We start from the raw sequence: 19,988 nt of genomic DNA on the forward strand, positions 1-19,988 counted from the left end.
AGGAGTGCTGGAGAGTGCCCCTCCTGGGGACTTCCTTGTTCTGCTAGGGGATTTCAATGCTCACGTGGGCAATGACGGTGAGACCTGGAGAAGTGTGGTTGGACATTGATTTGGCTGTAGAAATTGAGTATTTATAGTAAAGAAAGTGATTAGAGTACATATCTCTGTGTACAGTGAGACCAGTTTTCTCATAGAGTCTTTCAAGTTGACGTCCTTTGGCTTTCAACTGTCTGGAAGTAAACCAAGGTGCAGGAGGCAATAAGACAGATCTGGTTTTAAGTGGAGCAAGATTGTTAAGTAGCCTATGAAGGTTTTTGTTGCAGTGAGAGCAGTTTGTCTGGAATAGAAAGCCATTCAACATCGGGTAGACTTAATACAAAAATATAAATTGTCCAGTCAATGTCCTTAATATCATGGAAGGTTACATTACTTGGGAGGATTTAGAAAGTGAAATATTAACTCTGAATGATAAATGCATGCAATCTGAAAAGAAAATGGAATCATTACAGTCAACTGGCATAACTCCTGAGCAACAAATTAAATCCAAGATATGTCCTTTGATATGGGTTGAAAAATTTGTATATTCTGGAGTCCAAAACTGTCCAAGCAGGATATGAAGTCTTTGGAAGAGGAGTATTATCATTATCCACATGAATGTTAAAATCTCCCAGAAGTATGATGTGTGGTGAGATTTGAAAAAGGTGCATCAGGAAGCCTGCAAGCTCAGTAATAAATCCTTATTATCCTTTGTAGGCGAAACAATCATAGTGGGATTCGGTCCAGAGAGCTGACATACAATATAGGTTGTGATCTACAGCTTATGCTGAAGTAGTTTGCAGCAGAGGATGAAGCAGCCGAGATAAGGATCAGTGTCTCCAAATTAGAGATGATGGTCCTGAGCGGAAAAAGAGTAGAGTGCCTTCTTCAGATTTGGGAAAAGGTCCTTCCTTAAGGGAAGGACGTTTAAGTATTTCAGGGTTTTGGTCACTAATGAGAGACAACTGGAGCCAGCGACCAATAAGCGGATTGTTGCTGCATCTTCAGTGATCTGGCTGCAGGGCGATGCACCGGGCTCTCATAGTGAAAAGAGAACAGAGTCATAAGGTGAAACTCAATTTTTTGGTCCGTCTACGTACCCTCTTCTGTGGGCACAAGTTTTGAAAAGTGACTGAAAGAATGAGATTGCGGATAAAAGCGGATGAAGTGAGTTTGTGTGTTTTTCCAGGCTCTTTCAGATAGACAGGGTGATCTGACCCTGGATAAGGGGAAGAAAATGGACAGATGGATAATCCCAGACTTTACACATAATTTTGCAATTTGTTTGTCTAATTCGAACCTTTTAAAACACAATTCAAATGTTATGATCAGTTATTTAGTTTTTGGAAATTTTATCAAATACTTAAAAAAAAAATCTCTTACTTGAGTAATGTTTCTGATGCCCATATTTTACTTACCTTTGAGAAAAAAATATGCGGAGGTGGTAACACCTGTTCACAAGTTTTGGGTACTCTACTCATTGCTGATCGAAAGTGAGGTAATGAATTACTAAATAGTCCAATAAGCATATCTAAGCAACCCAGAAATTATTTAAACTATCACATCTTTCGTAATTATTATTGTGTCCAGCCCCACTAATCCAAAACGTCTCAGTGAGGGAGGGGTGGCCAAGTGGAAGGAGGAAGGGAAAGTGAGGGAAAACCTCTGAGTATGAAAGAGAAAACACCTTCTTGGATTTTGTTTTTATTTGCCGCCGGACTGCTGTGTTCATGCTCTCAGACCTTAAACAGTTGGAAGTGAAGCAAAAATGAGTTCGAGGTTTATCTGACGTAATTCCACATTTATCTTGATGCACGCGCGCTCTCTCAACTGCCAGCTGTCGGAACGCGCGTTCAGACGCACTTCTGAACTGCTGAGGCTCCCTCAGAGCGCCTCACCGCACGTCACCTGGGAGAGAAGCGTTATAGGTTATTGTTAGTGATCAATATCGCTGCAGAATGGTGAAACGATGGAGAATAAAGAGCCGCACAAGGATGTCGCCGCCTCTGCTACTGATTGTCACTTTCTTCTGTATCTCAAACGCAGGTAGGTAGGATTGTTTCTTTTTTGTGTGTTTGAAACTGTTTTTTGTCCAAATTAATTTGCCTTATCAGACATACATTAAGCGTAACTGGTTCCCTATTTCTGTTATTTTCTCTCCTGATCACTCCGTCTGTCAGACTATTTTTGCAACAAGTCCACTTAAGTATCAATCAATCAAGTTTATTTGTATAACACATTTCAGCAACGAAGAAGTTGGAAGTGCTCTGCATAATAAAAACACAAAAATGCAAAGTCATTAAAGACTCCACACAGTAAACCAGTAAGCATTACATTTTGTCAAATGCCATCCCATCGTCGCACATAAAAATGTTGGACAATGTTTCATTTATGATCGTTCAAAAGCAGGTGAGTTTTTAGTCTAGATTTTAAAGAAACTCGGTGTTTCAGCTCTTTTGCATTTTTCTGGAGGTTTGATCCATAGATGGATATAACCTCCAATTTGTTATCTGTATCAAATAAACAATACATTCCAGAGACACTGTTTAATTTTGCTTTGTTTATTGTTTAAGGTCAGGTGATTATCATTAATATTTTCCAGTTAATCAAAGGTCTCCATGTGGGGATTTGAGTTTTTCTGTGTTTATTTTAGGTTTCTGTGTCTATTGAGTCTCCATGTTGTCCTGTCTACCCCTTGATTGTTCCCAGGTGTGTCTCGTTTCCTGATTACCGTCTGTGTATTTATACCCACCTGTGTCTCTGTGTCTTTGTCATGTCAAGCTGTTGTATCTTTCTTGCTGTGTCTTATGTTTGTCCATAGTTACCAGTCACTACCAGTTTTGAGACTTAGCCTTCTGCTCATCTGTGCTGCCTAGATTTTGGATTTCATTACCATTAAATCATCATCATGGGTCCACTGTGTCTTCCTCACCACCTCACACTGTATTTTATGACCCTCCAGGGTAAAGGATGCTTTTATTGTAGGGGTTATGTCATCACACCGAGTCGTGCTTCCTTCAAAACTTTGTACACCGATCTGCCCATTTCTGGGCTCCAAAGCCTGGTGCACACGACAGTTGGGAGAGGTGTAGGCCTTTTATGTGTCTGGGCTTGTTCTACCATACCTGCTGCTGTATCTTTATACTACAGCACTTGAAGATATTTAACCTCCTCAGCTGGGTAATGCAGAACAGACTCAGGCAAACCAAAGTGTGCTGTGGGCTGAGCTCCACTTGGAGTGCTTTGTTTTCTGCTGCAGCGCCTGGAGCTGCACAGGAACCAGATGAGGGGAACTTTAATCTGGAGTGGTTAGAGGCATCACTGATGATTAAATAAAGTGGGCATTGGTGAGCCTCTCATTTTAAACAATGATAAAGGATTTTCAGGAGGAATTTATTTTAATGTCATAATTAAAATAATAATAATAATAATAATAATAATAATAATAATAATAATAATAATAATGATAATAATAAAAAAGTTGATCTTAAATGCATCTCTGATGAATTCCCAGTCCTTGGATAACTTCTCAAATGCAAATTTGAAGAAAATATGAATGTTAAAGAACTGTCAGGATTAAAGCTTGGTTTTGATGACACTGGTTTACAGTCATTGCAGTCGGCACGCTCGTTTCATTTCTTATTCTCATTGTAGCTGGAGTTAATGGCAGTCTTCCTAAAAACACTGCACTGGACTGTTTCCTTGTGGATTTATTGCTTTGCTTTGCAGACAGTTAGAATAAAACACACTAAAGTAGAACTTTAATGTGTTAAAGTTTTACAAGTTTATAAAGTGTAAACGATATTAAAGTAAAACTTTAATGTTTTCTATTGAAAATGTGTGTATTTAAACCAAGATATATTGTTGCATAATTGTGAAGTGAAATTAAATCAATAGTTAATTTTTCAGTCTTTGACAAATGAAAATCTTTCCATTTCAGCATGTGTTCTCATTCACCCACCTTCATATTTTCATTTATAAAGGATTTTGAAAATTAAGTATTAGTCTGATGCTTTTAAATGCATTGAGGTGCAACTAATTAATTTACACTGTGCATCATGGCAGTGGAGAACTTGTCAACATTTATGGGGAAATAGATGGTTCTAAATACAGGTTTGTCTTTGAAGAAAAACAGTCAGAAGCTGCTAAAGACTTGAATGACTGTGGGGAGGTTTTCCTCCCAGTAAGACAATGGTTCAGAATGTGTTAGAATGGCATAGTCAAATCTCATTCTGAAATCCTGTGAGCAAAATGGGGAATTACAAAATGGGGAAACATTTGTTGTCTACTAAGGTTCACCACCATGCTATGTTTTGTCCATTTATGGATAATGGTTCTCACTGTGGTTTGCTGGAGCCTCAAAGCCGTGGTAACTCTTTTCAAAGTTAACGTTAATGGATTTGATTTTCATCCGTTCTTCATTTCTTCAGATGATGAAGATCTTTTTGCATCCCCAGTGTTGTCAGCAGACCATACCAAAATTACTTTTTTGGCTCTACTCTGGCAGGCCATGGTTAGGCTTGTGAAATTATACTTCCCCCATCTTGCCTGCTGTTAGTGCTCAGAGGGCCGGTGCATGGCAGCCTGGCCTCTGTCAGCTGTAGCTACTGACCAGTAGCTCGCCACCATCAGCATGTGAATGTGTGAAAGACTGAATGTAGTGTAAAGCACTTTAGGTTCCTATGGAATTGATAAAGCACTATACAAGTACAAACCATTTACTATTTAGAATAGAATAGAATACACTTTATTGATCCCAATGAGAAATTGCTTATTAGTTAACAAGGTATTCCATCCAAGGTATTAAATATTACTAATATAAATAACATAAGAGATAAAATGTATAATATATACGCCTAAGAGTGATGTAAGTTATTCATTAACATCACTGAATATATATATATATAAAATAAAAAAAATCTATAAGAAAATAAATAAGTGTCGCTCTGTGGGGCACTTTGTTAAAATGAGTCCATGGCTGAAGCTGTTCCTGTAGCCGGCCAGCACATCATAAAGAGGATGAGACTCGTTGTTCTCCTGCACCTCAACAGGATCCTTCTCTATGACACCACTGTCAGAGAATCTAACTCCACAGCATACAGGATGCCAGTGCCAGACTTATAGTCTGTGGTTGCCAGACCATAGTGTGTGGTCTGGCAACCTTGCTCAGGGCCAGCAGATGTTGAAGGATCTCCACCGCCTCAGAAAGTAGAGGCGACTTTGGCTCTTCCTGTGTGGAGCATCAGTGTTCTTGACCCAGTCCAGTTTATTGTCGATGTGGAATCCTAGATATTTATAATTCTCCACAATGTCCACACTGACCACCTGAATGGTAACAGGTTACCAACATCCTGGTCCTCCACCTCAGATCCACCAGTTTCTTGCTTTTTGCCACCTCCAGGTGGTTCAGCCCACACCATGTGACAAAGTCACCTACAGCAGCCTTGTACTCAACCTCATCATCCTCACTGATAGAACCAACAACAGCTGAGTCATCTGAGAACTTCTGTAAAGACAGTTTCAGTGTAAAAGCTCTGAAGTTGGTTGTATAGAGGATGAAGAGGAAAGGAAAGAAGACATAAAAGAAAATTTTATTTATTCCTTTTAAAAATTAAATAATTGTCATCATTTGTATTTGATATTCACTCAGCTTTTCTTTGTCCTGTATGAGAATTTGCTTAATGATATGAAATATTTAAATGTAACAAAATAACTAAAATCAGAAGGAATCTTTTTGCTACAGCACTGTAGTAATAACACAGAGAGTTATTCAAATACCTCTCTGTGTGTGCTGGTTATTACTGAGTGACCCCTGGGGTCACATTTGGGGTCAGTTTCAGAGTATGAACCAATCAATGGCTCTGTAGATGTCTGTGTTAATCATAATTCTGTACAACAAACCCAACAAACCATAATTCTGTAAAACAAACCCTTGTGTGTTTTTACATTTTCATTCTTTTTTCCTCAGTTAGAGGGTAAAAGCTTTTATACTTGTCTTTATTTTATTGTCTGTTTTACTTCAGTTTTACTGTCATCTGCATCCATTCATTTGCCTTTCAGAAATTCTGGTTGGGTCTGAAATCAGATCGTAAACCTTTAAACAATGTGGTCAGGTTACGGTCAAGCCTGTCATGATCCGACCTGAGGTGTGTCATAAACTTTACATTACTGGATTATTATATCAAGAACCGTATATTCATAACTGTTGTGTTAAAAGCATCTACATTTGAGTACATTTTTTTCCTTTCCCAGATCAAAGATGGCCCAAGAGTAAAATAATTGAATTTATATGGCAGTTTTCTAGTCAAACTGACAACGCAAACCACTTTTCGAGCTACATTTGCCCAATCAACCTCATATTCATTGATAGTTAGACCAGCGTTTCCCAACCCTGTTCCTCAAGGCACAAACATAACCACAAACCACAAATCTGGAGCAAACAGCAAAACAGCTGAAACAGAGTTCATTTAAATCAATGCTAGAAACGTACCTGTTTAGAGTTGACTTTGATTAATACTAAGGGACACACTGATCAACATAATTGATGTCTGTTGATTTTCATGACATTTGATAAACTGTAACATTTATTGCTTATTTAATAATCGATGACTGTATGATGTAAAACAATTTAAACTGCCTTGTTGCTGAAATGTGTAGTAAATAAACTTGACTTGAATATGGTGGATGATAGAAAAGGAGCCCTTTCAGTTCATTCTTGAACTCAGTTGTGTAACAATGTTTTGCAAAGTGTTTAGTTAGAACTGCTTACCTTTAATCCCAGCAGTGTAAATTCAGCACTGGGGTAAAATAAATAACCTGTAACAATCAGCTTTGACTACGCTACTGACTCTCTAAATAGTTTTCTGGTCAAACTGTGAATGTAGGTAGCTTGTGTTAACTTTTTGGCAATTTAATAGTACATAATCAATATCAATATAATCAATAATATAACTATTTTTTAGACTCTTTTGGATCAATTTGATAGAATAAATGAGTCGATTTCGGCAAATGTGAGAGTCAGTTCCTGTCCAGCCATAGCGGTCTGGACAGGAATAACAAACACTGAGACCCTCCAGGCGCTCACCTGTTGAGTATATGAGTACATCCAGAAAAAACCCCAAAACATCCTCCTCAGCAAACAAGACATACTAAAGCGTTGCTTGGAGGGTGCCGAAGGGTTCCACTAGCTGTGCTAGTGCTGCAAGGTAATGCTCCAACATTGATGTTCAAGAGCAACTTGAACTATGTGTGTTTTAGCCTCATAGACCCAATGACTTAGAGGCCGCAAATTCAAATCGTGGCAATGGCAGCTATAGAGGTACCTTCAGTGTCAGCTGCCACTGCTGCTGGAAACTGATACAGCTTAGTGGTGGCAGCAACTGACACAGATTCTGTGGCAGGCTGAATTTTGAATATGAATACATTTATTTTGAATAAATTAATAAAAAGAAAAAAAGAACAGTAAAAGAAGAAATAATAAAAAAAAACCCTCAAGAATATGGACATGTCTAAAGTCTGCTCAGGTTGTTGAGAAATAATAATTTATGAAGAATGAGGAGGCTCCTTCTAGTCTCTTTTATAGCCTAACAATCTGGGTCACAATATTTGATTATAACTTGTTTAACTTCTTTCCCAGCAGGATAAGCCCAGGTGTTTGGTAAACAAAACAACCCAGCAGTTTTTTGTGTGTTGTAGACAGATTGCTGTGAATGACTGATGACATCATGCTGAAATGTAATTTGTTTTTCTTAACTCTTCATCTATCAGCAGGTCTGATTTTTTAAAGACAAGAACAAAAATGCCTTTTCTACCTGCATTCTCTGCATTCTGTGTGTCAGTTACTTGTATCACCGGCAGACTACTTGCCTAGCTAAGAGCTGGCACTGCACTTTTCTACCCTAATGAACGATTAGTCAGCAAGCATAATATGTATACGTTGGAGGATCTGAAATGAAGTGGGTGCACTGGCTCACTGAGAGGAAAATCTCTTGCAGGAGTGATTGATGACAGAGATCTTTGAACTGATAGTTTGAGCCATTTTGTTGAAGTGAGGTTTTAAGGTCAGCTCCAGCAGAATGCTGTTTCTAGAGGCGTTTTTTGCAGCTGAGTTATAGGGTGATAACTAAGTTCCTCATTAACTCATTCTTTCCTGGGACATCGTGGTTTGGGTCTTGTTTTTCCCATAAAAAGTATCACAGGTGCCACATGCCTTTTCTTAAAACCATGACTATCTAATATGACTGAAAAAAAAGTAGTTTTTTCTTCTGGCATTTTGTGAAGTATTTTCCTATTGAGTGTATGGGCAGAGTTTTAAACATAGTGCAGGGTTAAGCTCTTTTAAAACAACATCTCAAAGGTTTTATATGTCAGTTCTCTGATTTTTTTATGCTACATTCCTACATTAAATCTCTAACATGTTCATGTTCACATGTAATCTATATTACATTAGAGTTTCTTTAGCAAAGATGAATAAAATTGGCAGATCCTCAAACCTAATACAGTACTTAAGGTTTGATGATCTGTCACTCACCCCATCTTTATTCCAGAGGCTCAAGACTGAACCCAAAAGGGGACCTTTGGAATGAGTTAGAAGGAGAATTTCAGGATTGTGGGTTGTTAGAGTTTGTTTTAGGTTTTGTCATTATTTGTGTTCCTTAGTTTCTTATCCTCGCAATTCTGCATTGTTTCTACTTTTACTTTATTTCCTACTTAGTAATTATAGTTATGATTATTTATTCTGTCTAGTCCTTTGTTAGTTACTCTGGTTTAATTATGTTTCTTAGGTCTAGTTATTCTTTAAAGTTTTTTTTTTTTTTCCCACCAGGGGGTCTTTTGTGGGCTCTAGTGTCCCTTATTTGAAAGTAGGCTGACGGGAAGGGGGAAGACATGCGGCAAACGTCAGCCGGGTCCGGGAATCGAACCCGCGACCGCCGCGTCGAGGACTGCAGGCCTCCAAATGTGGGTCGCGCTATCCCCTATGCCACCACAGCACGCCCCTAGTTATTCTGTAGAGTTAGATTTATGTCCTAGTCCCCTGTGTGCTCTCGCTCACCCCTTATGTCAGTTTCTATCGCTCTCTCTTCAGCCTGCCTACTGCTCTCTCCCCTCCCACCTGCAAACCATTTCTAATTAGCCATCTATTTTATTGTCCCCAGTACAACTCATTCTCAGTTCCTCCTGGCTAGTTACTACCGTTATATCCTATCAATATGGACCAAAATGTCTGAAAATCTTTTTATTGTAGACAATTTTGGCCATTCTTCCAGAAACACATATTTCTAGGTCAGATACTGAGCCACTGAGTGTGTGAATTGTCTGATCTGTGATGCCCTGTATGTATTGATGCAGTAGGAATGGCTCAAATACTCAGGTAAAATGCCAGACCACAGAACTTGCCGGAGATGCTTGGTGAACCAGAATCGGGTGGCTTGATTTCTTGACTCAGCGATGAAGAATGGATCTGGAGGTGAAATGTTTGCAGATAGTCTGGAGTGAACATAGTTTGAGATTGGTCCACAGTGGCTGAGAAATAAGTTAGAACAGTGTGGATTAATTGAAAAAGACAGGAAATTAGGGATTTTTACCAGTTTCCTGGTAAGAATGGAGATCATTATGACGGAATGGAGATCTCTGAAAGAAATAGATGAATAGATGAAAATGGGGCAAACTGAAGGAGGCCAAACAGGTCTAGCAGAAACATGAATTCCAATGTCTGATAAATGAAGGGAAATGGATATCTGGAGCGCAGCATAAGGATGAAATGACTGAGGATGGCTGAATGTTACTGCTTTTAAGAAGAACTTTAAGAAGCCTGGGCAGATGGCCACGAGAAATAGATGAACAGCTGATACCAGCTTGAAGAAAAATTTAATGCCAGAGAAGTAAATCTGGGTGGTTCAAGGACATATTTTGAAGACTGAATGAGTATATGTAAAGAGACAGATTGATGTGGTGTCAGTAGAAGGGAAATACAGTTGATCATCTGCATGGGAAGGTTTAAAGCAGTTTCAATCTAACAAACAGGCTGACAGAGTTTGTGGAGTGAGGCTGTTAAGAATGGCTTCCTGAGAAGTATTGATGAGGTTGAATGACTGGAGGAATTACATGAAGATTATTGAAGAAAATGGAGGGATTGGACTTGGATGAGTTTCTAATTCTGGAGCCAAGAGTCGGAATCTTTGAAAAGAGAATCGAGACAGAGCATCAGTAATTATGTTCTGTGTTCCTGGAACATGAGATTCACATGGAAACAATTGGAGCAGTGCAGATACCAATGTAAGTCCACAATGCGGTTTGGAACAAGTTGCCTTCTGCTTCTAAGAGCTGCGTGGCAACTGGGCTTGGATGTTGTTGGAGGTGAAGAGATCACCTTGGATTGATGCTGAACTGGAGGTATGATGGTGTGAGACTGAGATCGAGATGTTTACGACGAAAAGCCTGTCTCATCGGTTATCTTCTAACCGATCTCATCGGATCGGTTAGAAGATCTCCTCTATCCAATCACAGCAAATGGTGACTGCTGTGGTGAGTCAAGTCTTTCCAGAAGCATGGACATGTGACAGTCTGACGGTTGCATAAAATGTAACAGACTGAAATGTTGGTGAGTTGAGTATAAATAGTCTGCTTGAGGAAATTACGTGTGGCTTTGGGCGTGCTCTCAAATCTAAGTTAACATTAACTTTATGTTACTACTAACTTGTCATTTAGAACAAAATTGCCAAGTCGGAACCCTAGTTGATAATCAGAAAATATCCAAAGAGTTTTCAGTCTCAACTATTGTTCTAGTACCATGACTGGTGGTGAGGCATAGTATTATAAAATAGATGAAGAGTTAAGTTTACACACTGACATGAACCTGATTGCAGGGAAGGAGAGTTAAAAGAAAAATGGAGCGGGGAGATGGGCTAAAGTCATTATAGATTCATTAACAAAGATACTTCAACTTGCAGTTGAAATAATTTTCTCAGCAAACAAGCTGTTTGGAACAGTCAACTAAATTAATAAGTTTAAATTTAAAGAATAATGAGAACTCTTAAATGAAAATGAAGAAAAATAGCAAAAAGAAACAGTTCAGTGTGAATTTGGAATGAGGCCAAATTAGCTTTTGACTTATTAAGATTAGTAAATATTAAAAAAAATAAAAAGTACAATAACCTGTCAAATGATATATGGATCCTCTTGAATGTCAGCGTTTGCATTCAGAAATTTGGAGCATGCGCACCATGATTTGGAAAACTATTATTTTACAAACCATCCATAGCTGAGCTGCTGTGGTAAAATCATTCCATTAACTAAATGAAACCTGGAGATGCAGATATTATTAATTTAGTTCAGTGCAGCAAAGCAAAGGGAAAAATAACACTGAAAAGCCGTTGAAGAACTACTCAAAACCACTTTTTTTTTCTCACTGTGTTGGCTGCTACACACAGACTCGTTGCCATAGCAACTGACAACAACGCCACTGTATGCTTCAGGACTCAACACCAAAAGACACTCAAACATTTCCTACACAAAACAGAACAGTCAAACCAAAAAAACTTTTTCAGTTCACAAAAAGTTTATGCTTCTTAGGCATGTTTTTGTTTTTACTGGATGCAAGCAGCACTTAGCATATGTTGCTGGAGAGTTATGCTTTTATATGTGGAAATTATGATAAAATAGTGATTCTGACTGTACCATAAACAATCTGGAGATATCTTCACCTTACTGTTCACCCACAGGCACGAACAAAGCTATGGCCTGATGAACTGCTAAATCTTTGAGTATCAGATCTTTAATAATCCAATAAAAATGCAGATTTCTTTTGAGCCTATAAAACTGTGGCAGCCTGTGTACATTAATCAAGACATCAGGTTATGAATAAATTATGTCCTCTCTGTTTATGTTAGTTTTTGGAAAACCTTGGTAGGCTTCAATGCAAAGACAATGTTTATAGACCTTGAACGCTACAAATTTCTCAAATGTTCACTCTTTGTTCTCTAAAAATCAAAACCACCATGAGATAGAACATCCAACAATAACAGAGGCCAGAGCCACCTGGTGCTGAATCCTGTGATGGATAAATATTGATGCAGTCTTTGAAGGAAGGCCGGCCAAAGAAACCCTGAATTTTCAATGACTCAAACTGAAAAGCTTGCATTAGAAGTGGGCAATGATTGTTGCTCAGATTCCTCTAATCTTTTAAGATAACTGTATTTTTCTCCATCTGGTCCATCCCTCTTTCTAACTCCATAATTGAAAACTGATTCAGGGAAAATTCACGGGTCCGACAATTCAGTATATATCGCTGATCAAGTCCATCTAAGAGAAGGGAAAAAGAAGCATGTGGTCCCTTTATTTCATTCATTGCTGTTCTCTATGTCTTTCCTTTGTATATTGCAATCCATCTGGTTTTTATCATTGGTGGTCTTGGAGTGGAATCAAGTCAAGTTATTCAGAGGAATATCCGAAGCAAGCTGCAGAGAAAGAAGATGACAAATCATGGCAGTGCCAGGCTGCTGCCACAAGCTTTCTCAGAGTCTAACAATCTGTTTTGGGTGATTTGATGTTTGGGGCAGTCGGTGTGGGAGGCTCAGCCAGCCCAGATTCCTGTTTCTGCAGCAAACTATGTTAATGCATTCCCCGCCATTACTGAGATAATGAATGGCTGATTAAAAACACACATTTACAATGTACACCAACACATGCACACGATAAAGAGTCTCACCTGGTGTTCAGTCACACAACACAAATACGTACATGCACAAACACATGCACACACACACACACACACACACGCACACACACACACCCACACACCCACACACGCAGACATGTATACGCAGACACATCTGGTTTCCAGACAATCTCTGTTGTCTTTTAATCCCGTGCCTGTTTGGTCAGTGTGTCTATCTGCATCCCTGATTTAGTCAGATTTTCTACCAACATGAGTTGAGGTTCAGGTTTGGTAATGTTGTTTGCTACCAAAACAAATACATGAAAAGTTCTCAAGTTCTCATGTATTTGCCATGCGCCTCTTTGTGGCGTAATGCTGTGGTATATAGAAGGATGGCAAACACTTCTGTTAGTAATCAATGCATTCTCTGTTCACTCATTTTGTGTTTAGTAATAGTTTGGAGTAAGAGATAAAATAGTCATAAAGGATTAATAAAATATTCACAAGCCGCTAAAGCAGGGCTGTAATCTACACAGTCAGTTGTTTTGCTCTTATACAGAGTCATCAATTTTATTTTCTTCCTTTTTATTTATATTTCTAAACTAACTTTTACATAAGAAAATTGTGCTGTTCCCAATTGGTGGTATTTACCTTATGCATTAAGATATATTTTAAGTGATGGGAAATAGTCTGAGGCTCAACGTGTTTCAAATGTCTCAATGCATTTATCATATGAGGTTATGACATTAAGATGAAACTCAATGATTACAATGGACCTTTATTCTCATTGTGGAGCAACAAGTCAGAGCAAACCTGTCCTGTTTTAGATTTTAGGTAAGTTACAATGACTAAAATTGTTTCAGTTTAAAGAATGCACGAGACAGAATTTTAAAGGAAGGCAAGTGTATTTGTACAGCACATTTCAGTAAAAAGGAAGTTCAAAGTACTTTACATGATGAAAATATAAAACAATAAACAAACAAGATCTACTTTTCAGTGGCAAAATAAAGGAAAGTGATGAAGTGTTGGAATAATGCTCTCCTGGCCTTTTTCTACTCAGTGCTCCATCTGGGATTTATTCCTCTGAGCTGGATTTTGATCTTTATGTCCAAAAATAATTTCTTCAGTTTTGTTTCTAGTCAAGTGAAGAAAGTTATGGCACATCCATGCACTGATTCAGTACTTGAATATGTTCAAACTCACCAGGTGTCATTGTGAGTTTTGTATTATTTGCATAATTAGTGTAACTCAATGTATGCTATAATCTGAGCTATGGTGACATCAGTTACAGACGCCTTAGAAATATTAAGACCTTACAGATGATCAGATCCAGAGTATGTTCCCTTTTGTGTGTTGGCTGTTTAACATGTTGAGTCAAACCAAAATTTTGAATCACAGTTATTTTGCCCCCCTGTTTTTAGGGTTATCAACACAGGTCTTAAGGTCTTCCACAACGATAAAACATAATAATAATAAACCCCAAACAAATTATTATTATTGAAGAAGTTTGGTTTATATTTGTGCAGCTTACACATGTTCAGAAACATGACTCAGGTGAGGTCCTTTATCTGGACAGACATGCCCTCCGTGTCTTATGTTTCATACATAAGAGAGAGTTTATGCCCTGACTTACAAAATGTTAGAAGGCATTGACTCTAGGCAGAGCCTCCATTTTGCTGTTCAGAATAAAAGATGTTTGATGTCAAAAGTTGTCTTCCAGGTTTATTAAGTCAAAATCAATCTGCTTTAAATCTATGCTTATGTTCCCAAGAAATGTTTGAGTTATTGATAGATTTCACTGAACTGTTGATCAGAAAGGTCTGCTGAATGTTTTGTCTTCACTCTGAACTGTACGCTAAGAAAAACTTTGATATTCAGATCTTGAACTTTGTTCAGCAGGTGGATAAAATCCTGTCAGGATTTCAGATCGCTGTTTAGCAACATGAAGGGATCCTGTGTGTATGAAAAGTGTGATATGTGTGTATCCACTGTTGGATGCTCATTCATAATTTTATTATAGTATGACATAAGCATTTTATCTCTCTTAGATCTCAGGCATCATATCATTGGCAAAACTAAATACTACTGATATGTTTTGTGGCTGAAATCTTATTTACTGCGGCATCAAAAACGACCAGCTCTCTGTCTTATCTAGCTGCTTCTGGATTTATTCATATTAGTTGTGCTTAGAGTTTAATTTTGCCCCATGTCTCTTGTTTTAAATTGAGCTGTCCGTCAGGGACTCATATTCTTATAGAAGAACAGCAAACCTGTTTTTTAAATGTATTTCCTGTCTTTCCAGTTGTATTTCTGTTATGGCTTGTTTTGAATACAGAACGCAGATGCTTTCTCCTTAATACACATCCTAAAAATACACATTCATCAGTATATTTTTCAAGTCTAAGTGCAGCATTTTTCCTGTTAATCACCTTACCTGATCCAAAGGATGGGTTTATTCTTTGGCTTTGCACCAATAGAGTTCCAGGGAGAACTGTTTGTCAAGGTGCTGAGGAGCTCTGTTAGACCTTCCATTCTTTCGACTCATTGTTAAGGTTGAGATTTTCAGATCTGGCATTCACTTCCACATTCACTTGATTTGGATAATTGTTGATTTCCCTCACTTCTATTTTCTGGAGGTGTTTGTCGCAGTCCTCTGTGGGGAAAGGGACCATTGTGTACTGATTCAACTTGTAAATCTGAAAATAAAATCCCTAGAATTCTAAAATTTAAAGTAATCCAGCTGTGAGCACAGAGAATGTGGAATACGAATCTAGGAAATATATAAAAACTAACTACCAAAAAACAATAAGTATCAAAAGGCAAAACTGAGTCAATTAACCAAGAAAAGCTGCTCTTCCTCAGCACGTAGTCAGAGTTGTTTACACCAATGTTGTGCAAGAGAATAGGTTTTGTTTGGCTTTAAATAACTATTAATTTGTTCAATAAGGCAATAAGATCTTCAAATGGAAAATAACCGTAAGCATCCAGCCAAAGTGGTTACAAAGTGACTTTTGGTGTGACCATGACAAAGTCCTGATCTCAGGATCTAGTCATCATGATCATAGTCAGATATGTTCATTTTGTTAAATATGTTAAATGAGTGCCTTAGCTGCATATATCACACATTACTTAGCTTTACATGTAGTGTTTAATGACTCACCCAGTCCCACAAAGGAAAATGTGTGTTTTTTTTCTCCCCAGAAGACAGTTTTTCTACTTTTAGTTGAGACTCACAACATACTATGCATGTGTGTGCATGTTGATCATAATCCACTCACACAACCCTGCAGAGCCTCAGGACAGCAGCAGCAGCAGCTGACAAAGACCAGAATGCCTTATTTGATGCACATGACCAAAACATATTTACATGTGTGCATTACATGGAAGTTGCTTTAAGCCTTTTTTCTTATCATGAGCAACAAAGGCAGCCCAAAGTTTTTATTGTACATATATAGAAAACAGGGGCCCTTGTCTTGTCTTGTCTTCTAGTGTGTTCAGATGTCAGCAGCCCTTCATGTTCATACTATAGCATTAAAAAACTGCAAGGAAATTGAAAGCAGTGTACCTGGCATGTGTGACTGCCAGGATCTACTGTGGAGAAAAGTTATATCTGTAACAGAAGGCTTTATCATCTGGTTATATTAATACCTGCAGAGCATTTTTATTTTATTACTGCTAATGAAAGTGAAAGTTCTCCATACGTTCATTTGCTTTAAAATGTTTTTCTGACTCTGATTTTGGCCTTTGTGATAGTTTCTTACAACAACAGTCACACCAACTGAACTTGTTTTTGTTTTACATTTTGTGACATTTTGCAAGCAGGAATGTAATTTATTGGATCTCATGTAGTAGACCAACACAAGTGATGAATAAATGCTATGTTTAAGTTGTTCCCAACTAAATGTAGGATATGGAGAGGTCATTGTTGTGGAATCAATTGGTGATGAATGGTTTGCAGGCATGCTAAGGAGGTAATGCAATCATTTATATCTGCGGTGCTACAGTGAGGTACACACTTTCGGTTGAATTTTAAAGAATGTTATTAAGCAGATCAAAACTACGTCAGATTTAGTTTGATCTGCTGTAAATTGTGGTTATTGTTAAAAGAATACAGATAATCTAAGAGGTGTCAAGTAACGTAGAGGAAAGAAAATGGTCTAAATAAAGAAAGACGTGAAAATCAGAGATTTTTGTTGTCTATGAGAACTCTAGATGGAGAACTGTGTTCAACAGGCTGAGCACAAAACTCTGAGCAAATAATTCAAATTCCAACAGTTGTTTATTAGCTTGTAAAGTCACAAGAATCACTGAAAACATTTTACTGCATCAATGATAACTGCTAATGATATGATTCCAGGCTGATGATGACTCTATTAGCTGATAGATGTGCAGGCACACGGACAAACGGACGAGTAAACTCAAAATAAAAGGGCAAAACTACATCTGGCACTCAGACTCTGACATCTTTCCAGCGTGATGTGTGCCTACACATGCACACAAGTCTGTGGGTGTTTAACGGTGTAGAACAGATGGAGATGGAGGGATTACGTAAGCCTCTGAACGACGTGTAAAAAGAAGCCACACCAGTAGAAGCATGCCCTCCTGTCCCATGATATATATTATTTCTTCTATGAGCTCTCTGATCTCATTTTTCTCCATTTTCAATATGTAGCCGATTTCTCCCTGCTTTAAAACAACTTTCATGGCTCATTTTTACTTTGTTTATTCTATCGAAGCACTGCTCTGATCATTGAGTCTATGTGTTTGCACATGAAGTGTTCCAAGATAAGAGCTGTTGGAATATTGTACTGTTTTACAAAAATATATGTTCTGGACATCAACATGAAAGCAGGTTGCCTTTTCTCATAAGTTTTTACTTACAGTCTTTTTGTTGCAGAAAACACTGATTTGTGCATTGAGTCCATTTCAAGTTTTATCACCTTGCTCTATATACAGTAGACAGACTTACAATGTAATCTCACAGCACAGAGTTTTGTGTTCTGACTTCCTGGTATGAGTTTAAATGGTCTCAGAGCTTTTTTTCCCAGGGACTTTTGTCAATCAACTTGTGTGGTGGGTCTGTCATGGAGCTGTGCCAAAATAAATATATGTATTTGTAATACACAGTCTAATTGTCTACTTGAACAACAAAGTATAAACAAACTAAAAGTAATCAAAAATAACAAGATCTAATTTATTTAGAAGAGGAGAAGATATTAACTAATGCAACTCTGCAAATATAAAATAAGGGTTAAGGTTAGGAACATTTATGTGGCTATAAAACAAGAACAAAACTGTCATGAGATCAATTAAAACCTCAAACCAACTGCTCAACTGTGAGCATTTAGCAATAAATAAATAAATAGTTCTGCCTTATTTAAATGAGACAAAAAAGAAAATATTAGTAAACACTCTTCTTGTCTAACAATACTTTACAGGCAGTGTATCTTAAAATCTGTTATATTAATATGGCTCTTCTAACTTCCATCCATCCATCCATCCATCCATTTTGTTATACCCTTGTCCCTAGTGGGGTCAGGAGGGGTGCTGGTGCCTATTTCCAGCTAGACATTTCAGGCAAGAAGTGGGTTTCACCCTGGACACTTCGCCAGTCCATTGCAGTCTTCTAGCTTGATTAATCATAAAAAAAATTAGAACTGCATCCACAAATACCAATCAGTTACAAGGATGTTGTTTTATCTATCTTGGCAGCTAATCCTATTGACCTCATAAAGACACTTGAGCTTTCGGAGGACATGGAGGGCGTGTCGCTGGAGGCAGGGCTGTGCACCAGCAGGAAGGGCCGAGCAGAGACCGACCTTTCCTTTAAGATCAACAAGAAGATCCAGCTGAGCGCGCCCACCAAGCAACTCTTTCCAGGTTAAGTTTTGATAAAACTCTTTGCGATTCTTTTATTGGTGGAAAAATGAAACCATTTATATAATTGTGTTTTTTCCCTTTCGCCCCCGCATCAGACTTGCCGTTTCCTGTGGATTTCTCACTCATGACAACAGTCAAAGCTGTGAAAGGATCACAAGTCTTTCTTCTCTCCCTGTATGATACACAGGTATGAACTGGAAATGCTAATGTGAAATTTACACTGACACACAGTTAATTACCAGTTCTAGATAGACGCAGTTAGAAATGTTTGAGTCTTTAATTCAATAGCACTCTGATTTGACAAAAACACTACATTTTGTATAAAATCATATGCAGAAGTTAAAATAAATCTTGTTCTAGCAAAACTTTAACAGCTAATAATAACAGATTAGATATATTTCATTAAAAGTGTTTTTTCTCAGGGCACACAGCAGCTGGGTTTGGAGCTTGCTCGTTCTCCTGTTTTCCTGTATGAGGATCATGAGGGTCAGCCAACTCCTGAACTTTATCCCACCTTCAGAAAAATCAACTTGGCTGATGGCAAGTGGGTAACTACACAGACACCTTCATACAAACACTTTTCTTTTTGCTTGTGTTTGATTTCTGTATACATCAACACAATAACAGAAATATTCAAATCAATTAAAACAAATGCCAGAGTTAGCCAGCGGATTATTACAAAAAGGAAAAGAAAAATCACATAAAAAAAAGAAAAAAGAAACGGTACAAATGAATCTTTTGCATGCAAGGTGTAAGATGGCGAAACGTCCTTTTTATTTTTGTCTTCAGGTGGCACAGAATTGCCTACAGTGTGGAGGGCCAGTCAGTGACTCTATACTTAGACTGTGAAAAGGTGGAGACTCTGGACCTGCTCAGAGGTCCTGATCCCCACATCAGCACTGATGGAGTCACTGTGTTTGGAACCCGCCTGCTGGACGAGGAGGTGTTTGAGGTGAGTCTTCACTGCATTTTCTGGATGTTAAAAATAGAAATGGTAAAATTGTGGTGGACTAAGTTGTCATCTCTCAATGATTTCCCCATAAAACTAGCTAAGCTCAGAAGGTGGTGGTGCCAGGACAGTATGTTAACAGCCCACTATATTTTGGTATTAAAAATGTTAAGTTGGCAAGAAATGTAAAAATGTTACTGGATAATTATTTTACTGGAAAACATTGTTGAAAAAACTTAACCAATACAACTACCGGTACATGTCATCTTCAAATGGACAAAAAATAATAATAAAATAAAATACAGTTCAAGTAAATAATATCAATTTTTGCACTTCTGTTAAATCTGATTCGGTAATCAGTCAGTGGACCATAAAACACTATGTGATGCTGGTCACATTTAGAGTATAAAAGAACTAAGCAGCTCCATTGGGCCCCTGGGCCTTCAGGGGCCCATAAATGCTAACAAA

The 19,988-nt window shown here is 38.0% G+C and overlaps 1 protein-coding gene across 1 annotated transcript in view; it reads left to right on the top strand.

Moving 5' to 3' along the window:
- The first annotated feature begins 1,743 nt into the window (after positions 1 to 1,743).
- LOC122830069 (collagen alpha-1(XI) chain-like) overlaps positions 1,744 to 19,988 on the top strand; it is a 49,887-nt gene continuing 31,642 nt past the window's right edge. Inside the window, exons 1-5 of the mRNA XM_044115115.1 lie at positions 1,744 to 2,082; positions 18,404 to 18,571; positions 18,667 to 18,758; positions 18,994 to 19,115; positions 19,361 to 19,523. Of these exons, the coding sequence (XP_043971050.1) occupies positions 1,995 to 2,082; positions 18,404 to 18,571; positions 18,667 to 18,758; positions 18,994 to 19,115; positions 19,361 to 19,523 (633 nt within the window). The 5' untranslated portion in view covers positions 1,744 to 1,994. The remainder of the gene's footprint in view (positions 2,083 to 18,403; positions 18,572 to 18,666; positions 18,759 to 18,993; positions 19,116 to 19,360; positions 19,524 to 19,988) is intronic.

Source organism: Gambusia affinis, linkage group LG04 (assembly GCF_019740435.1).
Source record: "Gambusia affinis linkage group LG04, SWU_Gaff_1.0, whole genome shotgun sequence".
Lineage (NCBI taxonomy): Eukaryota > Metazoa > Chordata > Actinopteri > Cyprinodontiformes > Poeciliidae > Gambusia > Gambusia affinis.